Genomic DNA, 20,319 nt, shown 5'->3' with positions numbered 1-20,319 from the left:
CCAGTCTGATATTACATATGGCACTGTGACCACATCTTTTTGAAATATATATCTAACAGATTTATTAGTTTTAGATTTGATTGGAGGAGAAACAAATTTTACCAACAGGAGAGTGTATTAGAGTAAGGGATGGAAGTGTGTTATTTAATCGTGGCTGCTGTATATATATATGTATATATGTATGTATGTGTGTGTATATATGTATATATGTATGTATGTGTGTGTGTATATATGTATATATGTATGTATGTGTGTGTATATATGTATATATGTATGTATGTGTGTGTGTATATATGTATATATGTATGTATGTGTGTGTGTATATATGTATATATGTATGTATGTGTGTGTATATATGTATATATGTATGTATGTGTGTGTATATATGTATATATGTATGTATGTGTGTGTATATATATGTATATATGTATGTATGTGTGTGTATATATGTATATATGTATGTATGTGTGTGTGTATATATGTATATATGTATGTATGTATGTGTGTATGTGTGTATGTGTGTATATATGTATGTATGTGTGTGTATATATATGTATATATGTATGTATGTGTGTGTATATATGTATATATGTATGTATGTGTGTGTGTATATATGTATGTATGTGTGTGTATATATATATGTATGTATGTATGTTTATATAACACACATACTGTATAACCCAGCCTCTGTGGGTGGCAGGCCTTCACGGACAGCTTACTCTGCAAAGAGCCAGTTGAGGGAGGCATAAAGTCAATTTCCCCACAGGGATCAATAAAGTTATTATTACTATTATTATTATTATTGTTATTATTATTACAGTTTTTTACGATTGTTTACACTGTAAAATAAAAATTTCCACACAATTTGCAAAAGTCTACTCCAAGGAGCAAAACACCGCCACAGATTTGCACAACCATTACACACAATGTCTGCTTCACTCTTTTTGCAAAACATTACACACAGTGATTTGTAAAACTCTACACACATTTCGACAGCTTAGACACAGATAAGGATTGTGAGGTTACTTCCTTGTCATTACAAAGCCCCAGATTGCCAATGACCACACTAATGAACTAACTGGATAAGCACATCCACAAGGTGTGGAAGCACACATGTGCTAATTAGAAAACGCAGCACTCAGGTGTGCTATAAAAGGCAGCAGGTGAGTTCACCTGTATTCATCAAAAATGGAAGGAGCTAGAAGAAGAGTGAGAATGAGAGGGGGAGCTCAAAGAGGAGAAGAAGAAGGTAGAGGAAGAGGCCTAGGTAGAGGAAGAGGAGAAGGAGGAGATAGAGGAAGAGGCCTAGGTAGAGGAAGAGGAGAAGGAGGAGATAGAGGAAGAGGCCTAGGTAGAGGAAGAGGAGAAGGAGGAGATAGAGGAAGAGGCCTAGGTAGAGGAAGAGGAGAAGAAGAAGGTAGAGGAAGAGGCCTAGGTAGAGGAAGAGGAGAAGGAGGAGATAGAGGAAGAGGCCTAGGTAGAGGAAGAGGAGAAGGAGGAGATAGGGGAAGAGGCCTAGGTAGAGGAAGAGGAGAAGAAGAAGGTAGAGGAAGAGGCCTAGGTAGAGGAAGAGGAGAAGGAGGAGATAGAGGAAGAGGCCTAGGTAGAGGAAGAGGTAGAGAAGAACTTGAAGAGTTGACAGAACCTGAACAAAGAAGACGAGGACCAAATTTGACTCAAGAAATCCGTGCAACACTTATTGACCATGTTCTCAACCATGGACTGACACTGATGGAAGCTGGACAAAGAGTTCAACCAAATCTCAGCAGAAATACTGTTGCGTCAGTAATTCGGACATTTCATCGAGAAAACAGGTAAGCTAACCACACAGTACATTGAAACTTAAGCTTGCTGTACTTGTCATCAATATTGTTTACTGTGACATTTGAGGCTGCATGTGTATTTTTTTATATATACAGTATATTTTTCACATAGGATTGAGGGTCGAGGACACCAAGGTGGAAGGGGCCCTATGTTCACCCGTGCACAAGAGGCCGCCATAGTGAACATGGTTGTGGCCAATAATTGTATCAGGCTGCGAGAAATCCAAGCCAATATCATCAACAATGACCGTATTTTCAATAACATCCACCGAGTCTCTCTGTCAACATTAGCTCGAATCCTCAAGAAAAAGCAAGTACACATGAAGCAACTATATCGGGTACCATTTGACAGAAATTCAGAGAGAGTGAAACATCTGCGCTCTGAATATGTGGAGGTATGTATTGTTCATTTTACTGCTATGGTGTGGTATTGTGCACTGCTCATAATGTTCTGGCACAAAAACAATGTGCAATAGATATTGAATAGCATCCTATTGTCTTTTACTGTGTTTCAGAGAGTCTTGCAAATGGATGCAGAACAAATTCAGCATGAATTTATATATGTGGATGAGGCTGGATTTAACCTTGCAAAAACACGAAGACGAGGGAGAAATGTAATTGGACACAGGGCAATCACCAATGTGCCAGGGCAGCGAGGGGGTAACATCACCCTCTGCGCTGCTATCACACAAAATGGGGTCCTCCACCACCATGCAAATCTGGGACCCTATAATGCAAATCTAATACTTGCATTTCTTGACAGATTGCACGAGATTGTCACAGCATTACACAAAGTGGACCAGATGCGGTACATTGTCGTTTGGGACAATGTCTCATTCCATCGGGCTGCTCTGGTCCAGAATTGGTTCCATGGTCACCCTGATTTTGAAGTGTTATACCTTCTCCCATACTCCCCCTTCCTGAATCCAATCGAAGAGTTTTTTTCAGCGTGGCGGTGGAAGGTATACGACCTGCGGCCCTATGACCGTTTGCCCCTCATTCAGGCCATGGAGCAGGCATGTGATCAAATCGACGCAGCTTCTGTGCAGGGGTGGATTCGTCACTCAAGGCGATTCTTCCAACGGTGCCTTGCCAATGAAGACATAGCCTGTGATGTGGATGAAATCTTATGGCCTGATCCAGCCAGACGGAGAGATGAGGAATAGTTACAGTATTTGTGTTGCTTTTTTTTTCCAGAGTCAAACTGTATGTACTTCAGGCAGTAATTTTTATTTGTCTACAGATTTTATTTGTTTCATTGATTTCATTGTTGGTTGATTACTGTAACTGATTATGGTAAGAAATACTGTATTTCTTGAATTGAAATAAATACCGGTACTTGAAATATTCAGTCTGCAGCATCAGTGTTGTGCAGTGCTTGGTAAGTTTATAGTAGGCCTATTTGTGTACATTCTCCCTATATCTCAAACTAATCATGAAGAATGTTGTGGGTTTGTCACTATTTTTTGTCATCGAAATGATCCCTTACATAACATCTGCCCAAAAATCTAGCACATGCTATTTCCTAAAATTAGTTTTTCTACACATGTGTTTTTTATTTATCACAGCAGTGTGAAACTGTCTGCAATAGTGTCTGATCATTGAGGACTGTGTTGGTTAAATGAAAACTAATAGCATTTTCACAAATATGTGTATATGTTTTGACTGATATGTGTATGTTTTGATTGAAGTGTGTCATTTTGCAAACAATCTAGGAATTCTGCAAATTGAGTGTGGTGTTTGGATAATTGTGATTAGATTTTGACAAAAAGAACCTGCTTTTCAAAATTGTGTGTAAACAATCGTAAAAAACTGTATTATTATGCACATTCCACTGATGGAATAGTATCAAAGATAGATTAAACGTGAGATCCCTTCTGCCTTTGAAACCAGGACTCTACCCTTTAATGACAGGTCTACTGTTGGATCGATAATCAGAAGATGGAAGCTACATCACCACAAGGAAATGCCACCTCTGAAAGGCTAAGCCACAAAGAAAGGAAGCAGGGAGAGGCCAACAGTTAGATTGGAAGTGCTACAAAGTACAATGTAATGAATCAGTCAAGAGCTCTTCATAAGGCTGGCCTCTGGGTGAGTGTGTCAAGAAGGAAACAGTTACTCCAAACAGTACTCTCTCAATGCCTGGTGCAGAATGTAGGAAAAGGATTTTTGGTCATAAGCATTTTGGCCACAATCACAAATATTATGAGTTCCACAAACGTAATACTGCTTTTGTATTATAAAACGTCTCTGCAGTGAAATACAACCGTGGTCGTACAGTATCATTCCACAGGGACGCCTCTTATCAACAGGGAAGTTTTGTCAGACTAACTAAAAATGGATGGTGCCACGGGTATGTATTTCAGCAAAGCCTGTCGGATAGATATGGATGAATATTCACCCTTTTGAAGTACACTGATTGCAAACACAGTTCTAAAATATCAGTGACATGCAAGGTTCATAGACTCAAGTCAAGCATAAATAAGTGCTTGTTTTAATTGATAAGTTCTGGATAATGTCTGCATGCCACTTTATATTTATGAAGTATACTTGACTTGAAATGTTCCTAGTTGCTATTTTCAGCTGATCGTCCGCGTCATTCAACATCCGATTCTGTCTACTCAAGAGGGCTGATCCCTCCTGACAATAAGTGGACCCTGGTCACCATTCCTTGCCCCTTGGTCATTCTGAACTTTTCTTTCAGACAAAATAAACAGTGTCAAGAGGTCATGTACATTACTCATATGAAGCTGCTTAATTGTAAATACGCAGTCATAACCTTTTACTACCAAATGTGTGGTTTTAATAGTAATACTTTAATTAGTTTCAGTTGTGACAGTTACTTATAGATTTTCAAGGGTTTCCTTTATTATATGTGTAATATATTTGCTTTCCAGTTGTTATACAAAATGCGTAGATCTAATAATTGTTCTAGAGACAACAAACTCATAGTTGAAGATCTAGGGGCAGTGTGTGCCTAAGTGAGTTAGGATGTTTTATCTGTAATAAAATGCCCAGGTTGAATTCCCAGGGGCGGCATGGTGGTGTAAATCCTGTGTTGTAAAACAATGGCAAAACTACAAAAATACATTTCTGTGTTACATTCCTACAAGCTGAATTTCATATTGTCCTAAGAGACAGCATTATATTAAAGCACATAGTGCTTAAAAAATACACCTGCACCCATTTTCATTTAACTTTTAGCTGGTGATGTATGAATTTTCCTCCAGAGATTAATAATGTGGGGGTGGCACGGTGGTGCAGTGGTTAGCACTGTTGCCTCACACCTCTGGGACCCGGGTTCGAGTCTCTGCCTGGGTTACATGTCTGTGGAGTTTGCATGTTCTCCCCATGTCGTCGTGGGGGTGTGCATGTGTGAGTGAATGGTGATTGAGTGAATGCTATGTGTGTGTGCCCTGTGATGGGTTGGCCCCCCATCTTGGGTTGTTCCCTGCCTCGTGCCCATTGCTTCCGGGATAGGTTCCGGACCCCCTGCGACCCAGTAGGATAAGCGGTTTGGAAAATGGATGGATGGATGGATGGATGGATGAATAAGACCCACTTGCTCCAGGGACCATCAAAGATGTATGTTGTTTTGAATAAAGGAGTCTGCAAAATAAAATGTGAATCGCTAATCCAGCGCAAATGCTGGGTGTGGGATGATCAGGCGTGTGCTTGGAAACTTTCATAGTCATGATGAGAAATAAGCAAAGATGGCAGATACAAAAGAGTGAGGGACCAGTACTGCAGAGCATCCTGCATCGTGCTCATATCTCCCTTAAGAGTCAATTATCAACGTGAAAGCAGCTACAAAAGTAAGTTTCATTTCTCCAGATCCTAAGAACAAAATAAAAGGTTTTAGCGAATAACTTCCTTTGTTTGTCGGTATGGCTGGCTGGTTTTACAAATACACACTGTTCCTTTGTTACTCTCCTCCTCTACGTCTCACAGCACCCGCTCCTTGCTGGGGAGTTCACTGACACTCTCTGGCAGATTGGGATCTTGCTCTTTGGAAATCAAACCCAGTTTGCCATTTTATCCCAGAGTGTCCACAGACAAAAAGACAGCAAGCCCCTAATGCCTTTTCTTGTCTCTTTCATGTGAAATGCAGGATAAATTGCTTTTTCCACTCACCGCATGGAGCCTGTCTCTTACTGAAATGAAAATTCTTTTTTTGGTTTCATATTGTGTTTGCAGTTTGCATTTAAATAATTCATAAAATGTCACAGTAAGTGAAATGTATTTCCTTTGTTTCTGTCTGAAAATTTAACAATATTCATTCTTAGTTTTCTTATGACCAATATTCTTATTTTAGATTAACTTACTAACAATAATAATTGATATACTTTTATCGATGTCTGAGGGAAAAGTCTCTTACGCCTCCCCCAACTTACTCTCTGTAGGTGAGGGTCGTCCACACATAGCAGCACCCAGGGAGCTGGGGGTTAAGGGCCTTACTTAAGGACCCACAGATGTGCTGAAACTGGGCTGAAACCGGTGACCTTCTGATTACAGGTACAGAGGCTTAGCCCACTGAGCTACATGCTGCCCCCAAACCTAGCAAAATGAACATACATATTCTGCCTTTATAGCAAAACAGCAACATGTCAGTTGAAAGAAAATATTTTTAAAGAATTGTGAGACTACCAAACATTGTTCTCATTTTCCATCTTTTTCTGTCTTTTGTTGACTGCTTCATTTTCTCTTATTCCTCAAAGAACTTGTTTCATTTCAAGAGCACATATTGAAACACTCAAAGGATAGTGCAATAGAAGCTTAATTTCTTTTTGCCTGAAATCGAAACTGTATTTTCCATTTGCACAGGTGCAGACGTACAAGTGTATCAGAATTCTTGCTCGGTTCCTCGGCCAAGGATTGAAAACAACAAACAGAACTATGACATATAGAAAGATGGATTCAGCAACTTCTACCATTCCACCTTCTACTGTAATCGAAATGGTCAAAATAATCATTGGACCTAAACAGCAGTAGTCATAGGACACATGACAAAATGGCAATAATAAAGGGATAAAGAATAATAGAAACCGTGAAGAAAAAAGGAAAATGATTACAACCCTCTTTCAAATCTGTCAGAAATGCTTTCATTTGTCCCTGCATCTCAAATGCTACATGTGATACAATCTATCAGTGACAGATGCACTTCAGGCTGAACCTCTCCTGATGCTAATTCTTGAGTGCCTTGTAACTGAAATTGTGACATGGTAACACACTCAGGCTAGGGCAGGGCACCTGCTGCATGACTGCACGTGGAACACCTAACCCCCCCGCCGCCCCCCACCCCACTGCTATATGGTGAAATAGTCTTCATCTCATGATTATTCAAGTACTGTTTTGTTGACTACAGATGTAACCAAGATATCTTGTTTTCTTGCACATAGGAACCCCTAGAGCAGAAGTGGCCAATCTTATCCGCAAAGGGCCGGTCTGTGTGTGGGTTTTCGCTGCAACTTTTAAATTAGATTACTAATTAGAAGACTGATTGGCTGAAGAGTCCTCACACCTGGGTTTGAACAGCTAACCTAAAGGTTATCCCAAAAACCTGCATACACACCAGCCTTTTGCGGATAAGACTGGCCACCCCTGACCTGGAGGGTACATTCTATCATTGAATTTCCTCATGTGTACAAGAAACTGCATCCGATAAGGGGGCACAACGTCTCGCTTTCTTCACTGGAAGGGCACCCATTAGAGATATTTTTCTCTTCATTACAAGGGCACTTCATAGTGTTTGCTCACTCTAGAGGGAACATCCTGGGTTTGTCCACCAGAAATACACCAAAAAGTTTACCCAATTGTAAGAACACCTTATATGACACCACATCACATTTTATCCACTGGAGGGACATTCATTAGGACAATTCCCCACATGTGGACGGACACCCTATTCAGCACTGCATCACATTTTATCCACTGGAGGGACATTCATTAGGACAACTCCCCACATATGGACGGACACCCTATTCAGCACCGCATCACATTTGATCCACTGGTGGGACATTCATTAGGACAGCTCCCCACATATGGATGGAAACCCTATTCAGCACTGCATCACATTTTATCCACTGGAGGGACATTCATTAGGACAGCTCCCCACATATGGACGGACACCCTATTCAGCACTGCATCACATTTTATCCACTGGAGGGACATTCATTAGGACAACTCCCCACATATGGGTGGACACCCTATTCAGCACTGCATCACATTTTATCCACTGGAGGGACATTCATTAGGACAGCTCCCTACATATGGATGGAAACCCTATTCAGCACTGCATCACATTTTATCCACTGGGGGGACATTCATTAGGACAACTCCACATATGGATGGACACCCAATTTAGCACTGCATCACATTTTATCCACTGGAAGGGCACCTATTTGAACATATCATCATGTTTTCCCGCTGCTTAGGAAACCCTTTACAGCACTGCATCTCATTTCCTCTACTGAAAAAAAGGCTCCCTTTGGGACACTTAATCATGCAGGGATGGCATACCTTCATACCGACACCCACAGGGACTGTTTAGACCATTGTAAGGGAACCTTATTGGACACCGCATAACACTTTACAGTAAATCAGCAATTCTACATCTGTGGCCACGACCCAAACTTAGTTCTGAATGGGTCACGAGGCAGTGTTGGATGTAACCATTTATAAACCAGTAAGCTTCTATGCTGATCCACCATCAGATTTCCTAGCCCCAATCCTAAATTATCCTATACAAGTGGGTCTTGGGTCTGTAAATGATTAGTGCAAAACTAGTGAACACTCAACCACTCCAAGAAGCCAAACCACTGATGCTTGATTTAAAATTCCCTGGCACATCCAATCAGATTTATGTGACAGGCATTGTGATGAGAATGATCTCAAACATTGGGTGTGTTCCACGTCATACAGCCGCTTACGGCGCTGGCTTAAAGCAATGCATTCTGGTCCTGACGCAATGCATCATGGATAGATTTTTTTGACTGACTTCAGCCAGCGCTGCAGAACGTCACCACGTAATCATATAGTACAAAAACCTTGTGAGAGCAGGACGACTTAAGACAGATCATGGAGCACCTCTCAGCCGGCTGTACAAACTGGAACCACTTACATGATGACACAACTTTGCCCTTATTGGCTGAAGATTTTAGTCACACGCATGATGTTTGTATCCCAGCCAGTTCCAATGCGTTATGTTATTTCTCCTGAAAAGCACGTAAAGCAATGACAACTGGTTTTCAGTTAATTTACCTGGTAAAATATAGGTTAAGTAAATGAAATAAATGCTCTAATAGTACACGTAAGTTAGTTGTTTATTTATTGTTAGTTACTGTGATGTTGTGCTGCTAGTCATTCAAGTAGGAATTGCATTGTACTCTGTACATGACAATAAAAACTTTGAGTTCTTGCAATAAATGTATTTGATCTTTTTCCTGGTAGCTATCTTTTCACACAGGGCCACTATACACAATAGTTCTTTTTTTACTGCTAACAGTTTGTATCAGAAGTTGGTTATTGTAAAAGAAGTAATATGCATGCAAGTGATATTTGTATAGATTTATCTACAGCCTTCTGGCAGTGCTGCCATTGCAGTCAGGTCTCGCACACTACGAGGAGTAGAAGTTGTCCGATTTGTCACTTTATACTCCACCCCTGCAGCCGCTGGCAGATCTCGCTCCACGTCACGTCAGCTGCAGACAGACATAAGCACAAGTCGAACGCAGCCATTCTCTCGCGTCCTTAGTTGATTACTTTGTTTAATCAAACTGCTTTATTTAGAATAACAATGCATAGCTTAAAGATCATTTGCTTTATTCTTTATATTTTATATGCAGTGCACATATTGACATTGTAGGGTTTATATTCAGTGTTTTGCCTAATTAAACCTTTGATTTTCGTAGTTACTTTGGTTGTGGGGAATGGTCTCTTCCTAGTCAGTGTAAAGGTGTGGCTGCGGGCAGAGGACTCTTTAAGGGAAAAAGCCCTGGAGCTGGACTGTACCATGTGCTGCCATGGCAAGAGGGGGGAGTTAGGGTTTAGCTGTGTTTTTATGTTTAGTTGTATGCAGTGTTCATTTGGTTTACCTCTTTTGTGTGTTAATTGGTTTGGCCAAACCACAATATATGTTCCCTGGTATCTCATTTCAAGAAGGTCAGTTTGCTTCAGTTAATATCTTGTTTGGTGATATTATGCTTTGTTGGTTTTTTTGGCCTCTTTTATGGGCCCTGTTACTAAGGTCTTGATACTGTTTGTATTTTCGGGGGTCAAAAAAGGCCTATTTTCTTTAGTAAAACTCCTGTGTTTGTGTTGCCTTGCTGTTTGGTCCCTCACAGGCACTGATTGTCGTGAATTGCAGAATGTACTGTGTGCTTGATCACAGCATTAATTTAAACCTATACTTGATATAGGATCGTGACTCGGTAGGCATGGTAAAAAGGTGCAGAGTTGAGAAACCACTGCTTTAAATGACACTTTTTGCCCACCCCCACCCAGTCCACCAGTGTCGTGACATAATGGGTTACCACAGCAAATGCACATGGACACCTCACTTCATGTTAAGCAGTAGGCACACGATTCTGAATTGGCAGCAGTCTGTTTCCATGTCAGCAGGAAGTCTGGCCCCAAGATTACAAAGACAGAAGAAGTAGCAAAGCCCTGTTGTATCCAGAGGTCCACTTATCAGCGGGGGCATCAGGCGCCAAGGCTTATGCTGCAGAATGTAATCAAACTGCAGCAGTAGGATTTTTAGAAAAACTCGCGTTTGATACTGAAAGACTGAAGTTATGACTCATCCTTCTGAGTATCGCTTCCTCCAAAAGTCTGTTAATCATGTGTGACTGAACAAGTCAAAATACAAATTTCAAATTGCGTTTTTACTCTAGCTTCTGTTATTTAAACATTTAGTGAGAATATTAATTAACTTTTAATATTTTCTTGAAATATAAAGTATATGGGGTGGCACAGATGCCCAAGTAGTATGTAATTATTTTCCATGATCGTTTATCTAGTACAGAAGCACAGGCAGCCTGGAGTCTGTCCCAGGAAGCCCATGAGACAGGCTCTTTGTTGTTTTTTAGTCAATTAAAAAGCCTTTACATTGACCTCTACCATTTTGTGTTATATAAATATTTACCCATCTTCAATCCTACTTATCTGGTAATGGGGGCGAATGACACTAGAGTTTACTCCCAAAAACACAGGGCAGGAAACCCCCTGGAAGGAATAACTGTCCATTGTTGAATAGGAGCTCCATAAGCAATTCAGAGATGCCCTTTTGACTAACAACAGTTTGAAAACCTGGGGGGTATTCCATGAAGCAGGATTACAGGAAAGTTGGACTAATTTCGACAAGTCTGGCGCATTTAAGTTGGAGTTCCGTTCCATCAATGTGTCCTAAATGAATCCCCGCTGAGCTACCATGGTAACTTACGCGAGTGAACAAGTCTGCTCCGGACCAGGTTAACTGTCTCTCTAAGTTAAGCGTTGAATGTCCGACGTGTGGGAAAAGAATCCCAAAGGATTGTTCCGTCAGACAAAATTCTGCGCTCTCACTACTAATGTCATGTAATAAATATAATAAAGCCTATAAAAATCATGTCTCAGCATTCCAATTAATTCCAAAATAATTAAAATAAAAGTGTATCCATATCACAAAGGTCAAATATGAAATGCAGTGACTGAAATAAAAAAATCCATAAAAATAATATGAACAGGAAGATATTTTTATATTTTGTTTAGTCACAGTCTACTTTGAAAGTTTATTAGTAAAAAGCAAAGACAAGATACACTTATGTCTGCATAATATTTCACACGGACGTGATTGAAAGTATTTTAAGGAGATCAAATAATACAGAATAGCATTATACAGTAAAAATGACAAGTGAGCTTAAGCCAGAAGGTTCCCCGTTGGCTATGGGAATCAAGCCAGGAACTTCCGCTGTGCAAGGCAACAGTATAAACCATTGTACCACTGTATTAGACACTTGTAACATTTACATAACTTATGCATTTAGTCTGGTTGTAGGCAAACGTCAGCATAGCATAGCACAACTATCCAGGGGCCTGTACTTCGAAGCGGAGTTACTAGCTTTTCGGGGTAACTTGTCGGATTTAAGGACAGGTATTTTCGGGGATTTAAGGTAGGCCCAATACAAAATTAACTGTACCTCAGGGGGATGGGATCATGGGGTTTTTAAAAAGTGTTGGGTGACACTGACATATTGCAGACCGTTCAATCATCAAGACAGCATTTCTTGATAAATCTATTTACCTGTTCAAACTGCATCTTGTACAAGTACTGAATATGTTGCAAATACAAAGTTTTATGACGTTCTGCTGGGAAACTAATAGCAAGACATGGGAAACCCTTTTCAATCAAGTATGTTTTTGGCTGTGACAAGCCCAACAAAAGAGCATTTAGACAGGCGAGTTCTTTTTGAGAGATCTGCTTAACCACAATATGCATACATCTTCCAACCGCTTACCCTAGTCAGTGGTGCAGGGGAACATGAAGCCGTTCACAAGCACTATAAGGCACAAAACCGGGGTACATACACACACAATTATACACTTTGGGCACTTCACACTACGGGCAATGCTGGAGGTATAAGAAACCAGGGCAATCCACTGAGCCACTGCGTCGCTAGAACCATAACAGAACTTCTTGCTCAGTCTAGGTCTTCTGTAACTGCTGCATTGTGAGTTTACCTGTTCGCTTTGTTTTGTTTTATGGTTTTTAATCTCTTTTTTTCTCTTCTCTAGAGTCTCTCTTCTTTAGAGGATACGTTTCTTGACTCAGTTTGCAGCTCGTTAAATGAGCCAGTTGGCACCTCTGAATTGCTCGTAGTGAACGACTCTGTGTCTGCGTGAGGGTTTGTGTGTCATGGAACGGAGCAGTATCACATTCAGCTTTCTGCCTGCTCAGTACTGACCTGGACAAGATCCAGGCCCCCTGTGACCCTGAGAAATGAGTAAACAATGGCTAGATCCTTAGATTCATATATACAGATCTGGCAGTGACAAATGGCCCAAGGTAAAAGGCAGACAGGCATGCTACCTGAAAAGGTGTCTCTCCCCCTCATGAAACTGAGCAAGAACACAGGAACTAATACAAATTTCTGTTATCTAACAAAACATTGAAATCAGTATTTTCTACTTTTAATTTTATGTAAATGATTTATTTTTATTTATTGAAATGTTACTGATGAGCAGAATTCATTATAAATTATATATACTCTATATACACACACACATACACACAAACACATTATATTGCATATATACATACATAAATACACACAGTATCAATCAAAGGAGAGTGTCACATCACATGACCTGGCCACTGGACCTAACTTTCACACCTACCCTGGGGTCAAATTAACCCTAAAAGCACATGTCAGGTGACTTGTCATATTAACATAATTATTGTAGGAGTGTGTAAGAGCTAAACACAGTAGAAAAGGTTTTGCAGGGATTTGAGTGATGGAAAAGCAGCCAGTGAGAGCACAGCATACAGTTTGTGGGACCTCCATAAGGAAAGCTAGAGAAGCATCCCAGGAGGCCACCTCATGGAACTGGTGTAGAGGAGACAGTAGGGTAAATCAGTCCCTGCAACAATAGGGATTAAATGCCTTGCTCAAGGGCCTAATGGTCACATCACTCACCCAGGGATTTGAACCAGCAAACTTCTGAGTCATAAGTTCATAACCCGCAGAGTCACCCCCAAACAAATAATTTCTTTTTGTTTAATAATGTTTTGGTCAGTGCAAAATTCCATCCGACCATGCATCCATCCATCCATCAACTTCAAAAGCAAAGACGCAATAGTGAGGACCTCGAACCAGACCCTCTCAACCCCTTGGCTGTGCCTAGAGATTCTGTCCATAAAAGTTTCAGTTTTATTTGTCACATGCAAGTTAGCACAGGCTCAACATTACAATGAAATGTGATTGACTATAATCAACAAGTCTCTCAGCAATATACTATAAAGAAACATTGAGGTGGGGGGGGGGACAACATTATTGCACATGAAATAAAGTGACAAGAGTGAGCAGCAATACAATTGTCACCGACTTAAGGTGGCAGTCAAGTAACAGTATTGCACAGAGTAAGAGTTTTTTTTTTACTTTTATTTCTGTTCAGTTATGAACAGAATCGGTGACAAAGGATAACCCTGGCAGAGTCCAACACCCACTGGGAAAGAATGACTTACTGCTGGCAATGTGAAGCAAACTCTCGCTCCATGAACCGCAACCATATCATGCTGGAGGGGATTGTGTGCCTCCATGATCCCTTGAACTGTGTTGTCCAAGGGAATTGCCCCTGGTTGGGTTTCCCAAGGCAAATTGGTTATAAGTGAGAGGTCAGACTGAAGTGTGGTTCAAAGTGACTCCCGTGACGATTGCAATGAAGCAGCATGTTATGCCACCCGGATTGGGGAGACTGAGGCCTCGCCTTGGGGGCCAAAAAATAACATGGGTCCATCTTCCTGTGGGCCTACCACCTGCAGGGGGAGCCATGGGGGTTGGGTGAAATGTAGATATGGTGGCAATGGAAGGCAGGGGCCTCAACGGACCGATCGTCGGCTACCAAAACATAATTCCATATATGTTATTTTATAGTTTTGAAGTCTTTATTGTAAAATGCGGTGAACAGCACAAATAAACCTTTGTATGGGTAGGTGCGTCCAAACTTTTGACTAGTACCGTTTAACACTTTAACTATTCAAAAGACAGGCTTGGATTGCAAACTGAGTATAAGTGCCTTGAGAAACATGGACTTGATGATCACAGCGGGAACTAGTTGCTAGGAAACACATCAAGGGCACATCTGAAAAAAAGGTATTTTTGCCTGAAATCAACCTGTGAAGTTTAAAATCACTCTGGTGTTTTATCAGCCTTTATACTCCTGCCGTACGATATGCAGTTATCTGAAAAATTGGGGTATTACACTGGCTTTAAGTTGCCAAATCAAGGCCAAATTGTGTCAAATGCGTTTTTTTATTTTATTTTTAGATTACATTTTAATCCCACCCTTTCACATGAATCCTGATCACCACCTATAAGATAAACACCTGAAACATCAAAATGTGTGAGAGTGAAAACATGGAATACCCCACTGGAACCATAAGAGATGAATGAGTAATGCTAGGAGGATGAATGAACTCTCGTTTTGGCTGAAGCGGACAGACACCATCCCTCTCTGACAGGCAGCAGAACATATCAGCCAATCCTTTGTTGCATATTTATATATTTATAAACCAGATGTGATTAAATATAAAACAAAATCACTGAATGCAGAGCAAAGGAAATAGATTTATTCAAATATATATATATATATATATATATATATATATATATATATAAACTGTGCTAAGGCCAATTAATCACACAGATTTTTAATTCTTAATATTCTGAGGCTTTATTAAAAAACAAGAACAGAAAACTTTTAAAATAATCGATTTTTATCAGTTTACTTTGAAATTAATACATGTTTAATTTCATTGCTTGAAGGAGGGATTGCTGTTCTATATTGATGATTTCAATTAAACCCTAAGCTGAATTTAAAAAATAAATAATCTGTGTGTGCTGATGAAAATCAAAATTGGGAACTTTACCAGGTAAGATGGACTGTCAGATTTGTATTTCTGAACTCTCTCTATTGTGGAAACCATGGAAATAGAAGTGGAGTATGAAAATCAGTGTGTACTCTCAGTATACTCAGTCAGTAAGTGAATTAAGTTTGGATTGAACGTTTTGTGAACATCTATCTGTAAAATGCAGAAACATCCTGAGTTATTACATGATGCAGGGTTTGGCATTTTCAGTGATGTAAAATATCTTGTCTTCGCTTAAAGCCGCCATACAATCTGCTGTTTGTCCTTCGACCTCAGTGACTCAGCGAAGGGCAGCACTATGATTTATTTTGCTATCATGTCTTCTGCCCCAAGCATGTGTGGCTATTCTGTACCATCTGTCTTTATTCCGTAATTAAACAGATTCACAATGTTGCTGTAGATCCAATTTTGTTAAAATGTAGTTACTGTGAAGAGTGTGTTTAAGTTATCTAGGTGGTGTCCAGAGTGTTGATTTTAAATGGTGCAGTGATACACAAACAGTATAAGAAGGAGCAGGAATAGAAACAGCTATGCAGCTGTCAACTAACTAAAAAATTCTTGCTTCTACTATACTCGGTTTTATATATCTTTTCAATTTTACTTCTCTTGTTTAGTTATTGATCCATCCATCTTCCATAAGCACTTATCTAGCACAGGATGGTGTGTGGACTCCACATAGAGATCCAGTAATTATTTATTAATTCATCCATCCAACTATGGTCACAGTAACCTGAGACCATATTATTTATTATGTTTCAGTATTTGTTTTTATTTATTTATTTGTTTGTTTGCTTGCTTGCTTGCTCATTCATTCTGCTAATAAAAATGACAAAAGCCATTGCAAACAGCAACCCCGCCCTCCCCCACCTCATCACAAGTAGCATTGCGTAAAGTATTGATTAAGCAGCTAAATGTTAAAATGAAAAAGCACGTTCTAACCTGAATAGTTATTTAAGGTTGATTACAACAGAACTTCCCTCTATGCGCTCGGTGTTGAATTAGTTTAATTCAACACAAGTCAGTTATTTGTATGCCTCTCTGTTAATGACTTTTTATCATTATGCATATCTTACAGAGTATTTTGTTTGAAAATTGTCTAGTAAAGATTATTAGTTTTAATCAGTGATGGGTAATCCAGGTACAGAGAGTGAATGTGAGTGAATAAGGGTGAGTTTCCCGAAGCCTTATTAAAGCTACGTTGTTAGTAAATTCTACCTTTTAACATAGAATTTACAAATGACGTAGAGTGAAGAAGGCTTTGGGAAACCCACCCCAGACCAAGATTTTGTTTCAACCAACCAGTTGAGTACTCTGTGACTGTGACTCTTTGTACTCAACTGGTTGGTTGAAACAAAATTATGGTCTCGACTTTTTCTTTCTGCACCTGAACTACCCACCTCTGGATTAAATATACAAGCTGTTAAACAAACTTTGCATCTTTCAAGCTACTGGCTTCAGAAGAAACTCCTGATTTTCACACCTGAAGGAAGATTCCTCCATTACGTACTGCTCACTATAAAGGAACAGCAGTAGCATGGACTGTCACAGACGCGTGGCATAGCACAGGCAGGAAGAGGGTGAAGATCCACTGGCAGTTTATCATGGAAGTGAACACTGGGCAAAGCGCAAAATAAAGGACCAATAAGGGTCAAGAGCAAACAGGGAAAAACAAGAACTAACTACAAGAGAGTTTAGGATAAAACAAATGGGCAACATAGGGAACAGAAGCAGCCAAGGGAACAGAGTACAAAACACATAGTAACTGACCCTACACATTTACATGCGAACTAACACAATAGCCAACTGAGAAAATGAACTAAGGCAAGAACTTAAATACACAAACCAGACACAAGGACACAGGAGAGAAGTATTAACCTAACAACAACTCATATATAATACAGAAAACAAGCAACAGGTGTAACTAATGAACAGGGAGAGATCAGAGAACTAGGGAGGTTAAACTAGGAAACAATAATCAAACACTGGACATAAGAACATAAGAAATTTACCATTCGGCCCATCAAGCTTGTTTGGGGAGAACTATTCCATACTTTAATTAAACGCAATGTAAAGAAGTGCTTCCTCATATTCATTTTAAAAAGTTCTCCCACTAATTTCCACTTATAGCCATGAGTTTCACTGTTTAAACTAATATTGAAATAGCCATTTGGCTCATAAGACATTCCTCTAAGACCGGGAATCATTCTCATAGCCCTAAGTTGCACCTTCTCCAAGGCAGCAATGTCCTTCTTAAGGTATGGTGACCAAACCTGCACACAATATTCTAGGTGGGGTCTTACTAAGGAATTTTATAATCATAACATCCCCTCCCTTGACTTAATCTCCACACACCTAGAAATGTAACCCAACATCCTATTGGCCTTTTTTACTGCTTCCCCACACTGGTGAAAGTGGGACATGGAAGCATCAACATACACACTGAGGTCTTTCTCATAATCAGCTACCTTTACTTCAGTGGAACCCATAAAATAGCTGTACTTTATAAGCTGAACCATGCCAAAAACTTGTTGAAGAAGATATATACACTTACCCAAACAGTTATGCAATTATAATATGTGCACAGAATCTGGCTGGTTTGTTTAATAGTTCCCAAGAGCGTATTCCAGTTGCAAAATACAAATTTCTTTCCAGAAAACAAGCAACATATTTTAGTATCTTAACCAGCAGTATAAACTGTCAGAAATACTCATAACTAAACATGCATTTCCACATACTCCTGAATTATGTATCAGCTAAATTACTAAAAACCTTCCATACAGGAAACACCACATTGAAGGATGATAGATTTCATTCATTCGTCCCTCGCAAGGCCAGGAAGAAAATCGAGTGCAAATTAGACATATGGAAACGCTCATCTCCGTGTTAGGCACCTTTTAGACAAAGAACAGCATCCTGCATAAACACACAGTCGCAGTAAGCAGGAACCGTTTGTACCCTCTTGCCAGTCAAAGCCCATGAAAATTAGTCGATGAGGCTATCCAGGGGAATTGCATTTTGTCTTATTTTTGTGTTGAATTCAATGTCTAGATTTCAAGGATCAAGAATTTTTGTTTGTCTTTGTGCAAGTGGATTACATACAACAAAATCCTGCAGCTGTCTCAGGAATGACATAAATAAAATACGAATGTACATATAATCAACTTAGTAATAACTGCTATACAAAATGGAACATAGGAATATATACACACAAACATCTACTTACGTAAATTATATTTGCATAAAAACACATTATTTACTGATAACGGTTAGGCAAAGCATCTGTTAGTACCTTAAGCAAAGTTCTGTTGCCAGCCAAGACACAAGGCTACACCTTCCCAGTTTATGTCTAGTGCCATGAATGCATCTAGTGTAATTAGTGTAGTGCTTTATACGAAAGTAAAATTATTTTCACTGACTAGACCTATGTCTAATTACAGTTTTTATATCTGTTGGGGGTGCTGCTTTGGTTAGCATCGTTCTCTCTTTCACCTCTGGCATCAGGGTTTGAGTATCTGCTTCGTCGTGTAGTTGTGGGGTTTCCTCCAGGTACTCCGGTTTCCCCCCACAGTACAAAAACATGCTGAGGTTAACTGGAGTTACCAAATTGGCAATAGGTGTGTGTGTTTTTCAGGTCCCCGCAATGTTCTGTAAATACAATCAAAAAAACTAAAATGCAAAAACTTTTGTATTTTGTTTGCTTACTTATGGTTATGGTTAGGGCTGGGTAGGGGCAAAGGATGTCATAGTTAGCATTAGCATTTTTCCCATAGAAATGAATGAGCGGTCCCCAAAAAGATAAAGAGATTATTAAATGTGTGTGTGTGTGTGTGTGTGTGTGTGTGTGTGTGTGTGTGTGTGTGTGAGAGAGAGTAGTGTGTGACTGTGCCCAGTAATAGGTTGATGCCCCACCCTGAGTGATCGTGAATAGGACAGGTGGTACAGAAAGTGGATAGACGGGATATATCTGACATTTACTATAAGTCCGTATCATTTTTGTTTTATACTTTTGTTTGGCTATGTTAAGTCATCTTAACTGGTGGAATGGGAGGGGGAATCCAATATATGTAAACTGTAAGTTTTGACTTGCGCAAAAGTACATTAGATGCCAATTGATGAGAAAACTATGTATGTTTATATTTGCTTCATATAATCTTCAAATATGTCATGTAAAATTATAATCAAATACACTTGAAAAAGATTCTCTCCAGCGATGGGCTGGCCCCCCATCCTGGGTTGTTCCCTGCCTCATGCCCATTGCTTCTGGGATAGGCTCCGGACCCCTATCCCAGAAGGAAAAAGCGGTTTGGAAAATGGATGGATGGATGGATGGATGGATGGATGGATGGATGGATGGATGGATGGATGGAAGATTCTCTCCTTCCAATTAAAATTTTCTAAGTAACTGATTACAATAACACTTTAAGTTTTCTGAACATTTTAATAAAGCCAGTAACAGTTAATGGATGTAATATTATTTACCAAGTTATGTCAACACCATGTATAGTCAAATGTAGATAACATTATCGGACAGACAACTAAACTGAGCAATTGATAAAAACTTCTTCATCCACTTGGCCTATTTATTTTGGGTAAACTCAAAAGAAATAATATAATCAATCTGAAGTTTGAAAAAGATCTGTCAAATGTGTATCTGTCAAAGGCTCCCCCTTTGAGTCTGGTCCCTCCCAAGGTTTCTTCCTTCTAGGGAGTTTTTCCTTGCCACTGTCGCCTATGGCTTACTCACTGGGGGCTTTGGGTGAGGATGCTGTAAAGCGCTTTGAGACAATGTAATGTTGTGATAATGCGCTATATAAAAATAAATTTGTTGTTGTTGTGGTAGTAGAATAGAGTGCTTCTCTGCCGAGGAAACGG

The 20,319-nt window shown here is 39.7% G+C and overlaps 1 protein-coding gene across 10 annotated transcripts; it reads left to right on the top strand.

Annotated features, from left to right (window-relative positions):
• Window positions 1-932: 932 nt before the first annotated feature.
• On the top strand, window positions 933-3,170 carry LOC125723169 (uncharacterized). 10 transcript variants are annotated; one of them, XM_048999568.1, is made up of 6 exons: window positions 933-1,249; window positions 1,352-1,393; window positions 1,436-1,477; window positions 1,520-1,814; window positions 1,936-2,218; window positions 2,339-3,170. In XM_048999568.1, the coding sequence occupies exons 1-6, from the start codon at window positions 1,189-1,191 to the stop codon at window positions 2,987-2,989; spliced, it is 1,374 nt and encodes a 457-aa protein (XP_048855525.1). In that variant the 5' UTR covers window positions 933-1,188; the 3' UTR covers window positions 2,990-3,170. The 10 variants fall into 10 exon arrangements, with proteins under 10 accessions (XP_048855525.1, XP_048855521.1, XP_048855520.1 ...); XM_048999564.1 differs by having other exon boundaries at window positions 1,310-1,393; XM_048999563.1 differs by having other exon boundaries at window positions 933-1,393; window positions 1,562-1,814.
• The last annotated feature ends 17,149 nt before the right edge of the window (window positions 3,171-20,319 follow it).

This window comes from Brienomyrus brachyistius, unplaced genomic scaffold (assembly GCF_023856365.1).
Source record: "Brienomyrus brachyistius isolate T26 unplaced genomic scaffold, BBRACH_0.4 scaffold46, whole genome shotgun sequence".
NCBI classification, from domain to species: domain Eukaryota; kingdom Metazoa; phylum Chordata; class Actinopteri; order Osteoglossiformes; family Mormyridae; genus Brienomyrus; species Brienomyrus brachyistius.
Note: the sequence above shows the minus strand (reverse complement) of the source record. Positions and strands in the feature narration are given on the sequence as shown.

What these genes read in the sequence shown, in the direction of transcription:
- LOC125723169 (XM_048999561.1), top strand. Translation starts at nt 1,189, where the DNA reads ATGGAAGGAGCTAGAAGAAGAGTGAGAATGAGAGGGGGAGCTCAAAGA. An exon ending in AGATAGAGGAAGAGGCCTAG is followed by an intron (nt 1,394 to 1,435) that starts GTAGAGGAAGAG and finishes GAAGAGGCCTAG; the next exon opens with GTAGAGGAAGAGGAGAAGGA. An exon ending in AGATAGAGGAAGAGGCCTAG is followed by an intron (nt 1,478 to 1,519) that starts GTAGAGGAAGAG and finishes GAAGAGGCCTAG; the next exon opens with GTAGAGGAAGAGGAGAAGAA.